Raw genomic sequence first — 19,402 nt, 5'->3', positions numbered from 1 at the left:
CTTGGTTTATTTGTCAAAACAGAGGTGCCAGTCATCGAGCTCGATATCTCTGTGAGAAATGGAGTTGTTGTAAGAGCTGGAGAGATGCTGAGAATTCCGGCACATGTGACTGGTAAACCTTTCCCATCCTTGAAATGGACTAAGGATGATGGTGCAATAGACAAAGACTGCATGGAGGTAGAAGAAGCTGGAAACGACAGCACTATTGTCATTAAAAGCACAAAGAGAAGTGATCATGGGAAATACCATATCCAAGCAGCAAATCCAAGTGGGATAAAATCTGCATCGACCTGGGTTGAAGTTATGGGTAAGCACCCTTGAATTGTAGATTGGGTGGCCAATGTTTAGATTCATTCTGAGAAATATAGGATTTTGCCAGTTCTAGATCATTTAAAATCTCTCATGAAAATATCTCCTCAGACGTTCCTGGACCAGTTCTTGACCTAAAGCCTGTCGTAGTTACCAGAAAGCTTATGATGTTGAATTGGTCTGATCCTGATGATGACGGTGGTAGTGATGTCACCGGGTTCATCATTGAAAGGAGAGAACCAAAGATGCACACATGGAGGCAACCGATTGAGACCCCTTCATCCAAATGTGAGATTGTAGGTATTATCGAGGGACAGGAATACATTTTCCGTGTTGTGGCTAAGAACAAGTATGGATGTGGTCCCCCGGTCGATCTTGGACCTATCCGTGCTGTGGATCCTCAAGGTAATCTTTACATACATACAACCTGTACTTCCACAAACTAAACTAAACAATTTTGTTTGACCATGTTCATTTATTGTCATATTCATTTTTGACTGCCAGGTCCACCAACTTCTCCTGAAAAGTTTCACTACACAGAGAGGACAAAGTCCTCTGTTACCATTGAATGGAGGCCTCCTCGTAATGATGGTGGCAGTCCAATCATGGGCTACATCATTGAGAAAAAGAGACAGGATCAGCCAGCTTTCCAGCGTGTCAACGAAGAGCTGTGCACTGCTCAAATTATGACAATTGAGAACCTTGACGAGTTGCATTTGTATGAGTTCCGTGCAAAGGCTGTGAATGCGATCGGTGAAAGCGAGCCCTCAATTACCATGACTGTTGTCATTCAGGATGATGAAGGTTTGTACGGATTAAATGTTTTATTGTTGATCTCTGTGTTTTCATGATGTCTCAGCGTGCAAATATTAAAAACAATCTTTTGGTCATTATAGTGGCTCCATCTTTGCACATGCTGAAGCATTTCAAGGGCGATTTGATCAGAGCGAGGAAAAACGAACCTATTGAGATGCCCGCTGAAGTCACAGGCCTTCCAATGCCGAAGATTGAATGGCTAAAGGATGATGTTGTCATTGACATGCCCACTGAGAAGCTACTGATAGAAACCAAAGAGATCGACAGAGTGACATCACATTCCAAACTCTCATTCCCTGGTGTTGTGAGACTGGACAAGGGTACATACACCGTTAATGCCTCAAACCGTTTGGGATCAGTCAGTCATCACATCACAGTGGAAGTACTGGGTAAGTTGTGATTTATATATTCTTGGTTCACACTTTATATTAAGTGTCTACTCACATAAGAAATCTATAGGGTGTACTTTGAAATTTACATTTAAAGAATCTGTCCGTACAGTATTTAGACCCCTGATCCTAACTTACTCTTTAAAAGTTTGACAAATCTTTTGATCTGAGACATTTGCTTAAAAATCTGAAATAATTTATCTACACAAAACTATGAAAATGTTTATCCAATAAAAATGTTTTGAATGTATAATGAAGAAAAAGCAGCCAATATTAGCCCAACATAGAATGGAACCCCTTAAGTATTGTTTTAAAAGCATCCCAGACTGATATACTTTACCAAGGATGCTAAAATAAAAAACTTTTTTTAAAGCTAAAAGTTTTAATTTATTTTAAATTTCGTAACAACTTAAATCCTATAGTTTCTTTTGTGTTATTCCAAAGTTTGATAAATTTACTATTTTACTAAAATGTGGAATCTTAATAACCATAAACTTTATGTAAGTAAGTGCGTAAGTGACATGATAAATGATAATATATAATAACTACAATGCATTAACTGCTTTTTATCTTATGTAAGTGCACAGCATTAAAGTCACATAATATAAGGTGGGACATGTGTTGTTTATTTTTCAAATGCTTTAAGGACTCTTATGTGTTGCATTATTTATTTTTTACAGATCGCCCGACACCACCAAGAAATATAGCTTTTTCAAATATCAGAGCTCAGTCTTGCCAACTTACCTGCGATGTCCCACTGGATACTGGTGGCAGTGAGCTTACCAACTACATTGTTGAGATGAAAGATCTTAACGGTGAAGATCCTGAAAAAGCAGAGTGGGTGAACGTTACTAACACCATTATCGAGAGGCGATATGGGGTAAGACCACCAGTTATTTTACAGTTAATATTTGTTTTACAGTATCTATTGAATACTTTGAATGAATGTTTATGTAAAACAAAGTTAACAGCTAAAACTATTTATCTAAATTTTAAATGTCTCTTGCAGGTTTGGAATTTAGAAACAGGTGGCAACTATAAATTCAGAGTCAAGGCTGAGAATAAATATGGAATAAGCGAAGCCTGCGAAACAGAAGAAATTCAGATTAGGGATCCCTTAGCGCTCCCCGGCCCACCTGAGAAGGTCACTATCGCTGAGTATTCCAAGGCCCACATATTGCTGACATGGGAACCACCTATGGACAGTGGTGGATCTATGATAACTGGCTACTGGATTGAGAAACGTGAAAAGGGCACTTCTTATTGGTCTCGTGTGAATAAGGTCATGGTGTCAAAGCGTGGCATAAAAGGCTGGGATTACATGGTTACTCGTCTTATTGAGGGAACTGAATATGAATTCCGTGTGATGGCCTGCAATGCTGCTGGCATTGGACCACCTAGTGCAACCTCACAGTCTGCCTTTGCTGTCGATCCCCTGAGTAAGAACATTAGATTAAATGCTTTTGGATTCTAATCACATTAATTATTTTTTTACCTAATCAGGTCATTATTTTATTTGTGTACAACAGCTCCGCCTAGCATGCCAGCTGCTCCTGAGATTGCTGACAAAACCAGACATAGTGTCACCCTCTCATGGACCCCACCAGGTAAAGATGGTGGTCGCCCCATCAAAGGTTACATCATTGAGATCCAGGATGAAGGCACATCTGAGTGGGCCAGAATAAATGATGCTGACAATCTGCATCCTAGTACACTGTTCACCATTCCAAACCTTCCAGAGCTTAAAAAATACAGATTCAGAATCATTGCAGTCAACGAGATTGGCGAATCTGAGCCGAGTCCCAGAACCACTGAAGTTCGCATAGAGGACATTCAAAGTAAACTCTCAGTTTTATTATGAATTATGCATGTTACTTCTGCACGTTGACCTTACACTGTGTCTTATCTCTACAGCTGCACCAAAGATATTTATGGATATCAGTGCACATGATTTGCTGTCTATTCGTGCTGGAACCCCCTTCAAGATTCCAGCTACCATCACAGGACGGTCCGTTCCTAAAGTCACATGGGAGTTTGACGGCAAAGCAAAAACAGAAAAGAAAGATCGTCTCCATGTCTTGCCAGTGGATTCACAGGTAACCTTTCTCAGACAAAGACAAAAAATTTAATTTAAATCTTATTAAAAAAAGACATGTAGGGAAATAATTATTTGTTTTGGTGATTAGGTGGAGTCTAATGACACAACCTCAACTGTTATTGTTCCTGTGAGTTTGAGAAGTCATTCTGGAAGGTACACAATTACAGCAAAGAACAAATCAGGACAGAAACACGTCAATGTCAGAGTAAATGTGCTCGGTGAGTTGACTTCCTAAATATATTGTATGTACTTAAACTGTGCTGGAAACTGGTGAATTTTAGACTTTGCCCACTGTTGTGTGAGATATTTGGTCACCCTGTATCGACTGCCCACAAGTCAAGGCTATTTACATGCTTTTTGCTTAATATAGGCTTCGGTACTCTATGCAAAGCTACATCAAATGGATGTAACGGATTTATTTAATGTTTTACTAGATGTTCCTGGAGCCCCCAAGGATCTCAAAGTTACTGATGTAACCAGAACTACGATGAGACTCATTTGGAAGCTGCCAGATAATGATGGTGGTGAGAGAATCAAGAGTTACTTCATTGAGAAGAAAGCCGTCAATGGAAAGGCTTGGACAACCGTCAGCCCTGCTTGTGCTAGCATGGCCCTTGTCGTGCCCAACCTCCTTGAGGGCCAGGACTATCTGTTCCGCATTCGTGCTGAGAACCGCCTTGGCTTTGGACCGTTTACAGAGACCTCCGAACCTGTTAGGGCAAGAGATCCTATCTGTATGTCAGCTACCCATATAATTTATAAAGTATCACATATGCCTCCGATATGTTCTATGACACTGTTTGTCCTTTTTCTCTCAATGTGAAGATCCTCCGGATCCTCCAACCAAGGTCAATATTAACCTTGTGACCAAGAACACAGTGACCCTGACATGGGTGCCTCCTAAGAATGACGGCGGAGCACCAGTGAAGCATTACATCATTGAGAGGCTGAGCTGGGATACCAGTGGTCCCCAGAAAGAAACTTGGAAACAGTGCAACAAGAGAGATGTTGAAGAGACTACCTTCATTGTTGAAGACCTTAAGGAAGGTGGCGAGTACGAGTTCCGTGTCAAAGCTGTAAACGAAGCTGGAGCGAGCAGACCCTCTGTGACTGCCGGACCCGTTATCATTAAAGACCAGACATGTGAGTGATAAATAAACATTCTTTTATTTTTGAGAATGTGTGTTGAAATACCATACTTTTTTCACTAACCATGATTGTTTTGTTATCTCTCTCTAGGTCCTCCAAACATTGATCTCAGAGAGGCTTTAGAAGCTGCAGAAGGATTTGATATCACCATTGTTTCCAGGATTCAGGGCTGTCCATTCCCATCTCTTGTCTGGCAGAAGTCTCCACTTGACAAGCCTGATGACAAAACCAGCGTGCAGTATGACAAACATGTCAATAAACTTGTGTCTGATGATAAATGCACGCTGTTGATTCAGCAGTCAAAGAGAGATGATAGCGCAGTATACACTCTAACAGCCACCAACAGCCTGGGCACAGCTTCCAAGAGCATCAAACTCAATATTTTGGGTACGTCAATGAATTATACATTTGTTTTATTGTCTCGTAATTATTGGTGATATGTTGGGTTTAAAAATTACAATTAATGTTCTTACTCTTCTGTTATCAGGACGTCCTGGTGTACCTGTTGGACCAATAAAGTTTGAAGAAGTTTTCGCTGAAAGGATTGGCCTTTCCTGGAAACCACCCACAGATGATGGCGGTTCAAAGATTACAAACTATGTGGTTGAAAAGCGTGAGGAGAACAGGAAGACATGGGTCCATGTCTCTAGTGATCCTAAAGAATGCCAGTACGTTGTACAAAGACTAACTGAGGGTCACGAATACGAGTTCCGTGTTATGGCTCAGAACAAATATGGGGCAGGACCGCCCTTGTACAGTGAACCTGAAAAAGCAAGAAACCTCTTCAGTAAGTTTCCTTCACAAAATATTTCAGCACAGAAATTTTTTTTTGTTTTATTTTGCTTAATACCTGTTTTGCTCTTCCCTTCCTCAAACAGCTGTACCTGGCCAATGTGACAAGCCAACTGTCACAGATGTTGCACTTGAATCCATGATAGTCAACTGGGAAGAACCAGAATATGATGGTGGGTCTCCAGTAACTGGCTACTGGCTGGAGCGTAAGGAAACCACAGCCAAACGTTGGGCAAGAGTAAATCGTGATCCTATCAGAATCAGACCTATGGGAGTTTCTCACATTGTAACCGGTCTCATGGAGGGTGCTATTTATCAGTTCCGTGTTATTGCAATGAATGCCGCTGGATGTGGCCTACCTAGTTTGCCCTCTGATCCTGTTGTGTGCAGGGACCCTATAGGTATGTTAAATACTACTTTCTTTTTAGGCTCCTGAGCTGATTTTATATTTTGAATGTAGTATCTACAACGCTTGTATTATTTCTTAACAGCACCTCCAGGACCTCCAACTCCAAAAGTAACAGACTGTACCAAGTCAACTGTTGATCTTGAATGGATTCCACCACTTGTTGATGGCGGATCTAAGATTACAGGCTATTTTGTTGAGTACAAAGAAGAAGGACAGGAGGAATGGGAGAAGGTGTGTGTATAAACAAAGTCTGGTTACATTAAGCATTTATATATATTATGGTTGTGTACATATATAAACATTTGTTTTGTCTGGTTTGATTTTACTAGGTTAAAGACAAGGAAATCAGAGGTTGCAAGTTTGTTGTTCCTGGTCTAAAAGAGCTCGGACACTACAGGTTTAGAGTGAGAGCTGTGAATGCAGCAGGTGTTGGCGAGCCTGGTGAGGTTGCGGAAGTGATTGAAGTCAAGGACAGAACAAGTAAGTGATGTTCATTTTCAAGATTTTCTTATGTGTGCTTTGCGTGTAATTTTTTTAAGTGTTATTTATCTTTATTTTTAGTTCCCCCTGAGGTGGACCTGGATGCATCTGTCAAGGAAAAGATTGTTGTACATGCCGGTGGTGTAATCCGCCTCCTGGCATATGTATCAGGAAAGCCTGCACCAGAAATTATTTGGAACAGAGATGATGCCGATTTGCCAAAGGAGGCTGTGGTTGAGACCACCTCCATCAGTTCAGCGCTGGTTATCAAAAATTGCAGGAGACAACACCAAGGCATTTATACACTGACTGCTAAGAATGCAGGTGGAGAGAGGAGGAAAGCAATCATTGTTGAAGTGTTAGGTAATATATTTCCCCATTTGATGCTCTATTTTGATACACAAAGCAATCAGTGACCAATCATTATTCATTTTAATAAAATGTAAATAAATATTTTAATAAAAGCCAATATAAGGGTTTTAAAATTTAGGAAATATTGCCTTAAACACACATAGCATATTACTTATTATGCCAGTACACCCTAAATACTTTTGTTTCCTTGCAGATGTTCCTGGTCCTGTGGGTCAGCCCTTCTCCGGTGTGAATCTCACTGCTGACTCTTGTAAGCTGACCTGGTATTCACCTGAAGATGATGGTGGCTCAGCTATTACCAACTACATAATCGAGAAGAGAGAAGCTGACCGCAGAGGCTGGACTTCAGTGACATATACTGTCACGCGACATAATGCAGTGGTCCAGGGTCTTATTGATGGCAAGGGTTACTACTTCAGAATTGCAGCTGAAAATATTATTGGAATGGGTCCATTTACTGAGACGTCAGCACCAGTTGTCATCAAAGATCCACTTTGTAAGTCTTGTGTATTTATTTGTTTCTATCCATGTTTATTTTGTAAATGTACTGACCTTAAATCATTTGTGTTACGTCTTTTATTTTAGCTGTTCCTGAGCGCCCAGAAGATCTTCAGGTCACTGCAGTCACGAACGACTCAATAAGCATCTCATGGAGACCTCCAAAATATGATGGAGGTTCAGAAATCACAAGCTATGTTCTAGAGGTTCGTCTCATCGGAAAAGACAACTTTGAGCGTATTGTAGCAGACAACAAATTAATGGACCGTAAATTCACACATGGGGGTCTTAAAGAAGGTTCTTCTTATGAATTCCGTGTGAGTGCTGTAAATCAAATCGGCCAAGGCAAACCTTCTTTCAGCACCAAACCAGTAACGTGCAAGAAAGAGTTTGGTACGTATTGTTAATTTTTTTAAATGATCTCATATTTAATTAATTTACTGTATATAATTTGTTATACACCCCTTTCTCTTAAACAGAACCACCAGCCCTTGATTTTGGCTTCCGTGATAAGATTGTGGTTCGTGTTGGCGAGACTTGTACTCTTCAAAGTCGATACACAGGCAAACCACAACCAACTATTAAATGGTTCAAAACTGATAAAGAGCTTCAAGCTAATGAGGAAATTGCTCTCACTAGTACAAATAACATTTTGTGCTTGGCTATTGAAAAGGCAAAACGTGACCACAGTGGAAAATACACTGTTGTTCTGGAAAACTCCATAGGCTCACGGAAGGGCATTTGCAATATCATTGTTGTCGGTGAGCTGATCTTTCGGTCAAGCAAACTGTTTTCTCATCTTTTCATTTTTTAAACTCAATAAAAATCCTCTATGTAACATTTATATGTTTGTTGTTTTAGACCGACCACAGCATCCAGAGGGTCCTGTTATCTTTGATGAGATCTGCAGAAATTACATGGTCATTTCTTGGAAGCCTCCACTGGATGATGGCGGAGCGGCTATTTCCAACTACATCATTGAAAAGAGAGACACAAACAGGGATCTATGGATGCCTGTTACAGAATCTTGCACAAGAACATCATGCAGAGTTCCAAAACTGATCGAGGGTAGAGAGTATATCATTAGAATCTGCGCTCAGAATATTCATGGCATTAGTGAACCGTTACTGTCCGCTGATACAAAAGCAAGGGATGTTTTCAGTAAGTGACAGTTTTATATCGAATCTAGTCGAATGGTCAAACAAGTTTTTTCAGGATTGGGATCATTCTCATGTTTTGAAATTTGTGTCATTTACAGGGGTTCCAGATGCTCCTCAGGCACCTGTGGGAAAAGAAATCTATAAAGACACAGCCCTTATTTCATGGATACAACCAGCTGATGGTGGCAAACCGATCACAAACTATATTGTTGAAAAGAAAGAGACCATGGCCAACACATGGACACGCGCTGGAAAAGACCGCATTTTCCCTAACACTGAATACTGGGTCCCTGATCTTCTCAGGGGGTGTGAATATGAATTCCGTGTCATGGCAGAGAATATGATTGGGGTTGGTGATCCCAGTCCACCCTCGAAGCCTGTCTTCGCCAAAGATCCTATAGGTACGGTTCTGATATCTGAATTTTTCATTCAACTTTTCCTTGGGTGCAAGAGTTTTTATTTTTGAGCCTAGGGATGTTGAGTGCTCAAAAATGAAAAAAATGTGCCTGGCAATGTGAGCGCAGGTGTTATCGCATGGATTGTTGTGTTCTAAACAATTCACCAGTTGGTTAGGGTAGCATGTGATTCTTTTTTTACATTTATTGTGTTATTTCCGGTATTCATGTCTTAACTTTTTCCTTTTTGTCTTCCCTGCAGTCATTCCAAGCCCCCCTGTACTTCCAGTAGCAATTGACACAACAAAAGAGTCTGTCACTCTCTCTTGGCAGCCACCTAAAGACTCTGGCAGAGGCAAAATCTTTGGCTACCTCATTGAGTATCAAAAAGACGATAGCGAGGAATGGCTCCAAGTTAATCAGACACCTGACTCCTGCCAGGAAACTAGATTCAAGGTTATCAGCCTTGAGGATGATGCGCTTTATAGATTTAGAGTGAAGGCTGCCAATGCTGCTGGTGAATCTGAGCCTACATATGTTCCAGAGCCTGTTCGAGCACAAGACAGACTTGGTAATTTATGTAACCTTAGATAAATATCATTAGTTACGTAGTTGATTAGTTATTTAGTGATACAAATTATTACTGTAAATCAACTAAAGACAAATTTACAATGTTTTTTTATTGTCTATAGAACCTCCAGAACTTCTGTTGGATATGGGCATGCCTCGGGAGGTTAAAGCAATGGCTGGAACCCACATTAATATTATCGCTGGAATCAAGGGAATACCTTTCCCAAACATCACATGGAAGAAAAATGATGCAGATGTTCCTCCAAAAGCAGATATCGAGACATCTGGAACAGCATCCAAATTAGAGATACGCTATTGCACACGTGCCGACTGTGGAGATTATACAATTTATGTAGAAAATCCAGCAGGATCAAAAACAGCCACATGCACTGTGCTTGTACTTGGTAATTTTATTTTTTTACTTCAATTCTTATCGTCTTTTAAATACATGTCAGAACAATCAGAACATGCTCATCAATGAAAGGAAAATATTTTTCTCTTTCAAAGCTAATTAATTTGTTGTGTTTTCTTTGTTAATGTAGATAAACCTGGACCTGTTCAGAATTTCAGAGTGTCTGATGTCAGAAGTGATTCTGCCCAGCTTTCATGGAAAGACCCCGAAGATAATGGTGGTACACGCATCACTAACTTCGTTGTTGAGAAAAAGGATGGTGCAGCTACACAATGGGTACCAGTGTGCTCATCATCCAAAAAACGTAGCATGATGGCCAAATACTTGATTGAGGGAATGTCATACATGTTCCGTGTGGCAGCAGAAAATCAGTTTGGCAGAAGTGAATATGTTGAGACACCAAAAGCTATCAAAGCAATGAATCCACTATGTAAGTATGAACGATAAAAAAAGTCAGTACCATGGCTTACAAAAAACTTTCCTTCAAATTTTTTATAGTAATTAACATATTCATCTGCATATTTCAGTCCCACCTGGTCCACCAAAAGACTTGCATCATGTAGATGTTGACAAAACTGAGGTGTGGCTCCAGTGGAATTGGCCTGATCGCACAGGAGGAAGTGACATCACTGGGTTCTTGGTTGAGTATCAAGAAGAAGGTGAAAGGGACTGGATTGTTGTTAAGACTGTCAGCATTCCTGAGTGCCACGTGACGGGCCTGGAAGAGGGAAAGACCTATAGGTTCCGTGTAAAGACAGAAAATGCTATTGGCCTAAGCCGACCAGACACCACTGTGCCAGTTCTTTGCCATGAAAAACTAGGTTAGATTTAATTTTATGCCTATCTTCTATGACTATTTAGGTTATATATTTTAATTTTCATTGATAATCATTAGTTATTTAGTTAATCTTTTCTTCTATGTTTCTTAACAGTACCACCCATTGTCGAAGTTGATGTGAAGCTAATTGATGGCATCATCGTGAAAGCAGGAACCACTATTAGACTGCCTGCCATCATGAGAGGCCTTCCGATACCCACTGCTAAATGGGTCATTGATGGAGAGGAAATCAAGAGTGAAGACAACACTAAAATTGACACAGACCACTTCTCTACTGTTCTGAGCATCTCTGAATGCACAAGACACAACACAGGAACCTATATACTCACAGTGTCTAACTCAGCGGGAAGTAAGACTGTTGCTCTGAATGTCACAGTACTTGATGTTCCAGCTGCCCCCATTGGACCTGTTAATATTCTTGAAGTCACTCCAGACTCCATGGTCATTGAATGGCGTCCTCCCAAAGATGATGGTGGAAGCCCAGTCATGAACTATATTGTTGAGAAGAGGGAATCAAATAAGGAAACATGGGGAGGAGTCAGTTCTGGTAGCACAGCCACAAGGCTAAAGATTTCACGTCTACAAAAAGGAGCAGAGTATGTAGTGAGAATTCGAGCTGAAAATAAAATGGGCATTGGTGCAGCTCTTGAAAGTGCACCAACTGTAGCCCGGCATCAGTTTGAGCCTCCTAGCCATCCTGGAAAACCAGTGGCGTCTGACATTTCTGAGGATGCACTCACACTTGGATGGACAATGCCAATGTTTGATGGTGGTAGTCCAATTAGTGGCTATATTATTGAACGTAGACATAAGGGAGGCAAATGGATTCGGGTGAATAAAACACCATGCAAAGAACTCAGATACAGAGTGCTTGGACTTTTTGAAAGCATTGAATATGAGTTCAGAGTATTTGCTGAGAATATTGCTGGCTTTAGTGGACCCTCTCCTATTTCAGATCCTGCCAAGCCTTGCAGACAAATTACTGTTCCTGGACCTCCAATCAACCCGAAGATTAAGGACTACAGTTGCACGTATGCTGATATTGTCTGGATCAAACCGACAAGGGATGGGGGCAGTCCTATTTTAGGATACATAATTGAATGCCAGAAATCAGGTGGGGAATGGGAGAAGAGCAATAAGGATGATCTGATTAAGCAGTGTGCTTATAGAGTGAAGGGATTGACAGAGGGCACCGAATACAGGTTCCGTGTTAAAGCTGTCAACATGATTGGAGAAGGCGAGACACGGGAAGTCCCAGAGTCAGTTATTGCCAAGGACATCCTCATTCCTCCAGAAATTGAGATGGACGCCACATGTCGTGAACGTGTGACTGTTCGTGTTGGACATAACATTAATATCACTGGATATGTGAAAGCAAGACCTGATCCTCAAATCACATGGAGCAAAGGTGAAACAGTTTTGGAAAAAGACAAACGCACAACTCTATTAAACAACTTCCCAGTAGTGCAAATGTGCATCAAGGAGGCTACCAGAGCAGATCACGGAAAGTACACACTTAAGGCTGTTAATGACTCAGGAGAGGCTTCAGCTACAATTACATTAAATGTACTTGATAGACCTGGTCACTGTCAGAATCTAAAATTGACTTATGTTACTAAAAACTCTTGCATGGTATCTTGGGATGCTCCAGAGGACAATGGAGGCACTGAGATTACAAATTACATTGTGGAATGTCGGGAGCCAAGCATAAGAACTTGGTCAATGATATCCTCTGACTGTACGAATCGCATGGTAAAAGCAAAGCTCATGGAAAATCATGAGTATTTATTCCGTGTGTCTGCGGAGAACAAGTGTGGTCCAGGACCAACAACAGAAACAAAAACACCAATGCTTGCAATTGACCCACTTCAGAAGCCTGGTGAGCCAGAGAACTTCCACGTCAGTGACATTGGAAAGCACTTTGTTTTCCTTAAATGGAGAAAACCAGATTATGATGGTGGCAGCCCTAACTTGGCTTATATTTTGGAGAGAAAATCAAAGGATGCTGAAGAGTGGGAAAAACTACATGAGGGAGTCGTAAAAGACACATTCTTCATGGTAGACAAATGTGTTGAGAATCAAACCTATCAGTTCAGAGTGAAATCAACCAACGATGGAGGAGAAAGCAATTGGGTTAGGACATCTGATATTCTTGTCAAAGAAGAAGTTCAGAAGCCAGTTCTTGACCTGAAATTTGCTGGAACCACTGTAGTTAAAGCCGGTGAATCAGTAAGACTTGAGGCTGGGTTAAGAGGAAAACCACAACCTGAGGTTACATGGGTGAAGGACAAGGCTACAGGTGATAATCCCAGGATCAGTGTTGACACTGGACCAGATTACTCTAAATTCCTCATGACTAAAACCAAACGTAGCGACACTGGCAAATTCACTATTACTGCTACAAACTCTGCTGGAACATTCACTGCATATGCAAATGTTTCTGTTTTGGATATACCTGGGCCTGTCAGGGATTTAAAGATTTCAGGCATTTCCACAGACAAGTGCAGAGTTGTATGGGATCCTCCAGAGGATGATGGTGGTTGTGAGGTGGACAGTTACATTTTAGAGAAATGTGAGACCAGAAGAATGGTTTGGTCCACTTACTCTGCCTCTGTTGTCACCAACTACTGTAATGTAACCCGTCTTGTTGAAGGAAATGAATACATTTTCAGAGTCAGGGCAGAAAACAAAATGGGAGCTGGTCCCCCAATGGAGAGCAAACCTATTATTGCTAAAACACAATACAACAGACCTGGTCCACCCGATGCACCAGAAGTCACAAAAATAGGCAAAAATGAGATGACTGTTGTGTGGGCTCCTCCTGAGAATGATGGTGGAAAGTCAATCACTGGTTACATTCTTGAGAGAAAAGAAAAAAGGGCTGTTCGATGGGTCCCTGTCACAAAGAGCCCTATCTCCGAAAGACGTATGAAGGTCACCAATTTGATCCCTAACCATGACTATCAATTCCGCGTCAAAGCTGAAAATGAAGTGGGATTGGGAGAACCAAGCAAACCATCCAGACCCATCACTGCAAAGGATCCAATTGGTGTGTATAGGTTGATAATATCTAATCTAGTATAATGTTTTTTTTTCCTGACAATCTAAATATTTGTGCTTTACACTAATCTGAGATTTTGTTCAACTCTTAGAGCCCCCTGGTCCTCCTGGGAGTCTTAAAGTAGTTGACAGCACAAAAACATCTGTCACACTTAGCTGGGCAAAGCCTGTGTATGATGGGGGTGCACCAATTATTGGATATCTGGTTGAAATGAGGGACAAGGTTGAAATGGAGGGCGAACAGGAAAGAGATCCAGAGGAGGGCTGGACCAAATGTAATACTTCTGGACAGCTTGTCATAACTGAATTTACTATGCTTAACTTGGACGAGAAAAAGGAATATGAATTCCGAGTGTCTGCTCAAAACCAAGTTGGCATGGGTCAACCTTCAAAACTAAAGGATGCTGTTACACCAAAGGAGATCCATGGTAAGGCTGTTTTAAATTGTCACTTGTATCATGGCACCTAATGGGTTTAATTGACTATAATAAGATATATGTGTAAGTTATTTAAAAACTTTTTTCCACAGATTCTCCAGAGATTGATCTTGATGCCAGTCTAAGAAAAGGACTCAATGTTAGAGCGGGATGTCCCATCAGACTTTTTGCTACTATTAGGGGAAGACCAGCACCTAAAGTGACCTGGAAGCGCATGGGTGTTGATAATGTTATTAGAAGGGGCCATGTGGATCAGATTGACTCAATGACCTTCCTTGTGGTACCCGAGTGCACACGGGAAGACTCTGGCAGATATTCTTTGACTCTTTCAAATGCCTCTGGAGAAAAAGCTGTATTTGTTCGTGTTAAAGTCTTAGGTAAGATTCTACTGATATATATATATATATATATCAGTATTTTATGATATATATATATTTACATATTTTAAAATCAAGATGAAGTGAATAGGTTTCTTATAAATGTAATTTATTGTCAACAGATACTCCTGGTCGCGTTGGTGGACTGGAGGCAACTGATATCACAAAGACAACCTGCAAACTTGCATGGCTACCTCCAGAAAATGATGGTGGTAGCCCTATCCTAAACTATGTAGTTGAGAAGCGTGAAGTTGACAGGAAAACATGGACAAATTGCACAAATGACTTAAAGAAGACAAGCTTCAAAATCACAAATCTGACTCCAGGAATTGAATACTATTTCCGTGTCATGGCAGTTAACAAATACGGCATTGGCGTGCCTCAAGATTCTCCGAAGTCCTACCTGGCTACAGATTCCAAAAGTAAGTCCAGCATTGATGTTATAATTTTAAGTATATTTTAAAAAACCTTATAAAATAATATGCATTTTATTTCTTTGTAAAGGTGAACCCGATCCTCCAAAGAAGATGGATGTATTGGAAGTTACTAAAAACAGTGCAACTCTTGGGTGGCTGAAACCACTTAGAGATGGCGGATCAAAGATAAATGGCTACATTGTGGAATACCAGGAGGATGGTGAACCTGAGGAAAAGTGGACATTGTACTCAGTTGTGAAGGACTTGACCATTGTTGTAGCTGGACTAAAAGAAAAAACCAAATATAGATTCAGGGTTGCAGCAAGAAATGCAATAGGATGCAGTTTGGCAAGAGAAGCTGAAGGCATATTCGAGGTCAAAGAACAGCTGAGTATGTATCCAAATATATTGTGTTCTACCATAATTGCTTTGCTCTTTAATCCAATGTTTTTATTCAATTATTCACACTCGGAATAATAAACCTTCTTTGTTTTACAGTGCCACCAAAGATTATCATGCCAGATATTGTTACAGCACAGGCAGGATCTAAACTTACAGTTGAGGCTCTTTTCTCTGGAAAGCCTACACCAGTCACAAAATGGAAAAGAGGAAGTGAAGATTTAGTTACATCTAATCGTCTCATCATACAAAAGACACCAACTACGAATGTACTTATGATCAAGGATGCAACAAGGAAGGATAGTGGTTACTACAGTCTTTCTGCGGAAAACAGTACCTCTGCGGTCAACCAAATCCTCCGAATAATCATTATGGGTAAGTTAAAAAAAATTAAACATACAGTGTGCTAAAAGTATTTCAAGTAAAAATGAATAGTGATAATGTTTTACACTTTTTCAGACATCCCTGGTCCCCCAGAGGGTCCATTAGAAGTTCTTGAGGTGGATGTAGATTCATGCACACTCGCATGGAATTCACCTACTGAAGATGGTGGAAGCAACATCATTAACTATGTTGTTGAGAAGTGTGATGTAACCAGAGGTGACTGGGTGACAATTGCATCTTGCACCAAGACCAGCTGCAGAGTTGGAAAGCTGACTTCTGGCAAAGAGTATGGCTTCCGTGTCCGTGCTGAAAATCGTTTTGGCATTTCAGAACCGATTTATGCTGAGAAAATGATTGCTAGACATCCATTTGGTAAGTCTCGCCAATAGTCACATATAATCGCACGCAAACGGTTTAGGCTTTACTTACACAAATAAAAATTCTCACATTTTAGATCCACCAAGTGAGCCGAGAAACTGTTGCGTCAACAAAATCAACAAGGATTTTGCTGTGTTGTCCTGGGAAATACCTGTGAACGATGGTGGCAGTCCCATCATTGGATATTCCATTGAGCGCAAAGAAAGAAATAGCATTCTTTGGGTCAAGGCAAATGAAGTCCTTGTTCGATCAACTGAATATACATGCTCTGGCCTCATTGAAGGTCTGGAGTACACATTCAGATTGTCAGGTGTCAACAAGGCAGGACATGGCAAACCAAGCAATCAGACAGAATTTATCACTGCAAGAACACCAGTTGGTATGTGTAAAAATGCTCTTATTTATATTTGAAGATAAGCACATAGATAAGCACACATAAATATAATTTTTTGTCTTTCGTTTTAGATCCACCTGGAAAACCTGAAGTCCTTGATGTGACAAGAAATTCAGTTTCTCTTGTCTGGAGTCGTCCAAAACATGATGGTGGTAGCAAACTCATTGGTTATTATGTTGAGTCTTTGAAACTTCCAGGAGACAAATGGGTGCGCATCAATGCAAGTAGCCAAAATGTGCCAAAAGAAGAATATACTGTCCCTGGACTTGAGGAAGGAACCCAATACAAGTTCAGAATTATTGCAAAGACAGCAATCAATGTCAGTCAGCCCTCAGAAGAATCTGATGCTATCGCAATTATTGCAGCGCATGGTAAACTTTATTTCACCATCAGTGTAACAGTTCCCTGTTGCTGGATTACAAACTTTACATTTAGGTCTTGTTTTGTGTTATTTCAGTTCCTCCAAGGGTTGAGATTGGTCTTGAAATGAAGAACTTAATTATTGTCAAGGCTGGAGCAAATGTCTGCCTTGAGGCAGAAGTGTTTGGCAAACCAATGCCAAAAGTCACATGGAAGAGACATGGTGTCCCATTGAAGTTGGTTGAAGGCATGAAAATGACTCAAAAGATACATCTCTTCTGCTTGGAACTGTTCTCTGTGACAAGAAAGGAGTCTGGAGAGTACACCATTGTTGCTGAGAATCCAAGTGGTACCAAGTGTGCTCATATTAAATTGAAGGTTCTAGGTGAGTTAACCTAACTTGCAAAATCTTGTCTTGTCTTGTCGTTCAAATGCAAAGACATTGTGTCTGTTACACGATTTAGAAATTCATTGTTTTGTTTCTGCAGACAAACCTGGACCTCCAGCATCAGTGAAGATAAGCCATGTTTTTGCGGACCGGATAAAACTCAGGTGGGAGCAACCTCTTGCAGATGGTGGTTCTGAAATTACAAACTACATTGTTGACAAACGTGAAACAAGCAGAGCCAACTGGGCCCAAGTCACGGCTAATGTTGGTGGTCAGACAACAGACTGTTCTGTGGAGAAACTGATTGAAGGCCATGAATATGAGTTCCGAATCAGTGCAGAGAACAAATATGGTGTTGGAGACCCAATTATGACTAACTCCGTAATCGCCAAGAATCCATTTGGTAATGTTACATTCTTTATTTTCTTTCAACTTTAAATATTATGTGTCACACATTATCAAATATTAATAAATGTTATTCCAATTCAATCTTCATTCTTTTTTTATTTTCTAAATTCAGATGTTCCAGGACCTTGTGAACCTCCAGTTATAACTAATATTACCAGGGACCACATGACTGTTAGCTGGAAAGCCCCTGCTAATGACGGCAAGGCTACCATTCTTGGATATATGGTTGAAAAGCGTGAAACTCAAGACCTCAACTGGGCTAAAGTTAATAGAAGACCAGTTATTGACAGGACCATTAAAGCTGGAGGCCTTACAGAGGGTTCTGAGTATGAGTTCAGAGTTATTGCCATCAATAAAGCCGGTATTGGTAAACCAAGTGATCCATCTGCCGGTGCACTTGCATTTGACCCAGTGTGTAAGTAAAAAATTCTTGAAACAATATTTGACTAATGACAATATTCTAAATAAATTGTTGAAGCTCACATGTTGTGGTTTCACCATAGATCCACCAGGACCACCTGCTTTTCCAAAGATCATTGACTCTACACACAGTTCAATCAGTTTGTCCTGGACCAAGCCTGCTTATGATGGTGGATGTGAGATCCTGGGCTACCTTGTTGAGTTCAAGAGAGTAGAAGGAGAAGACTGGATGAAGTGCAATGTGCCAAAGAACCTCCAGGCCACAAAGTTTGTTGTTACTGGTCTTATTGATAACACTGAGTACCAGTTCCGTGTTTCAGCTGTAAACAGAATTGGATTTGGCGAGCCAAGTGATGTTCCTGGAAATCATATGGCAAAGGACATCTTACGTAAGTGTTAAAATCTGAATGTGCAATACAAGCTATATTTTCAATACATTTATTATGTATTTTGAATATCATTTTTTCCCCTCAGTTCCCCCTGAAGCTGAACTTGATGCAGATCTCAGAAAAGTCCTAGTTTTACGAGCTGGAGTCACAATGAGAATTTATGTGCCCCTGAGAGGGCGTCCTGCTCCAAAAGCAACATGGACAAAGGTCAATGGCAACTTGAAAGAAAGACAAGGCCTCATGATCAAGACTACTGAATGGGATACCTATCTTTATTGTGAAGATATCAACAGATATGATGCTGGCAAATATGTATTAACTCTGGAAAACAGTAGTGGTACTAAGTCATATACCATTTTGGTCAAAGTACTAGGTAAGATGCCTTTTCTAAAACACAGATTTCTGATTTCTGATTACTATTAACATATATTTAATACAACTTATTTACTATAATTCTTACATTTGCACAGACACACCTGGACCACCACTCAATCTGATTGTTAAGGAGACCTCAAAGGACCATGCATCCATCACTTGGGATGCTCCATTGATTGATGGTGGTAGTCCTGTTAAGAGTTATGTTGTTGAGAAACGTCTGGCAGAGAGAAAAGCATGGACTTGTGTTGCTCCTGAGTGTCCCAAAACATCTTTCAGAATAACAAATCTTGAAGCTGGCAAAGCTTACTGTTTCAGAGTCCTAGCTGAAAATATATATGGCATTGGGGAGGGTTGTGAGACAACTGGACCAGTCAAAGCGTCAGGTGAAACTTCTTTGTTGTATCATGTAGCAGATTACATAATCATAATTAAGTGTTGAACTATCAAATAAATCCAATTTGTAAATGTTTATAAGACTAATTACGCAATAAAGTACAAAATGCATTACTATAATGCTGACTGTTATC

At 40.4% G+C, this 19,402-nt stretch overlaps 1 protein-coding gene across 1 annotated transcript in view; it reads left to right on the top strand.

The window, feature by feature from the left end:
• The window catches only part of LOC130427112 (titin-like), a 156,361-nt gene that overhangs the window by 91,359 nt on the left and 45,600 nt on the right, over positions 1-19,402 (top strand). Inside the window, 40 exon segments of the mRNA XM_056754159.1 lie at positions 23-307; positions 421-714; positions 814-1,113; positions 1,206-1,514; positions 2,195-2,394; positions 2,524-2,953; positions 3,044-3,352; positions 3,429-3,610; positions 3,701-3,830; positions 4,047-4,346; positions 4,438-4,755; positions 4,852-5,148; positions 5,249-5,548; positions 6,045-6,193; positions 6,292-6,442; positions 6,524-6,805; positions 7,008-7,310; positions 7,400-7,705; positions 7,792-8,073; positions 8,174-8,473; positions 8,571-8,873; positions 9,130-9,438; positions 9,560-9,841; positions 9,980-10,279; positions 10,377-10,670; positions 10,782-13,736; positions 13,840-14,175; positions 14,277-14,561; positions 14,684-14,983; positions 15,066-15,368; positions 15,476-15,751; positions 15,836-16,132; positions 16,215-16,517; positions 16,604-16,903; positions 16,990-17,277; positions 17,381-17,683; positions 17,801-18,103; positions 18,192-18,497; positions 18,583-18,870; positions 18,968-19,258. Coding sequence (XP_056610137.1) covers positions 23-307; positions 421-714; positions 814-1,113; positions 1,206-1,514; positions 2,195-2,394; positions 2,524-2,953; positions 3,044-3,352; positions 3,429-3,610; positions 3,701-3,830; positions 4,047-4,346; positions 4,438-4,755; positions 4,852-5,148; positions 5,249-5,548; positions 6,045-6,193; positions 6,292-6,442; positions 6,524-6,805; positions 7,008-7,310; positions 7,400-7,705; positions 7,792-8,073; positions 8,174-8,473; positions 8,571-8,873; positions 9,130-9,438; positions 9,560-9,841; positions 9,980-10,279; positions 10,377-10,670; positions 10,782-13,736; positions 13,840-14,175; positions 14,277-14,561; positions 14,684-14,983; positions 15,066-15,368; positions 15,476-15,751; positions 15,836-16,132; positions 16,215-16,517; positions 16,604-16,903; positions 16,990-17,277; positions 17,381-17,683; positions 17,801-18,103; positions 18,192-18,497; positions 18,583-18,870; positions 18,968-19,258 — 14,049 coding nt within the window.

Source organism: Triplophysa dalaica, chromosome 8, assembly GCF_015846415.1.
Source record: "Triplophysa dalaica isolate WHDGS20190420 chromosome 8, ASM1584641v1, whole genome shotgun sequence".
NCBI classification, from domain to species: domain Eukaryota; kingdom Metazoa; phylum Chordata; class Actinopteri; order Cypriniformes; family Nemacheilidae; genus Triplophysa; species Triplophysa dalaica.
Note: the sequence above shows the minus strand (reverse complement) of the source record. Positions and strands in the feature narration are given on the sequence as shown.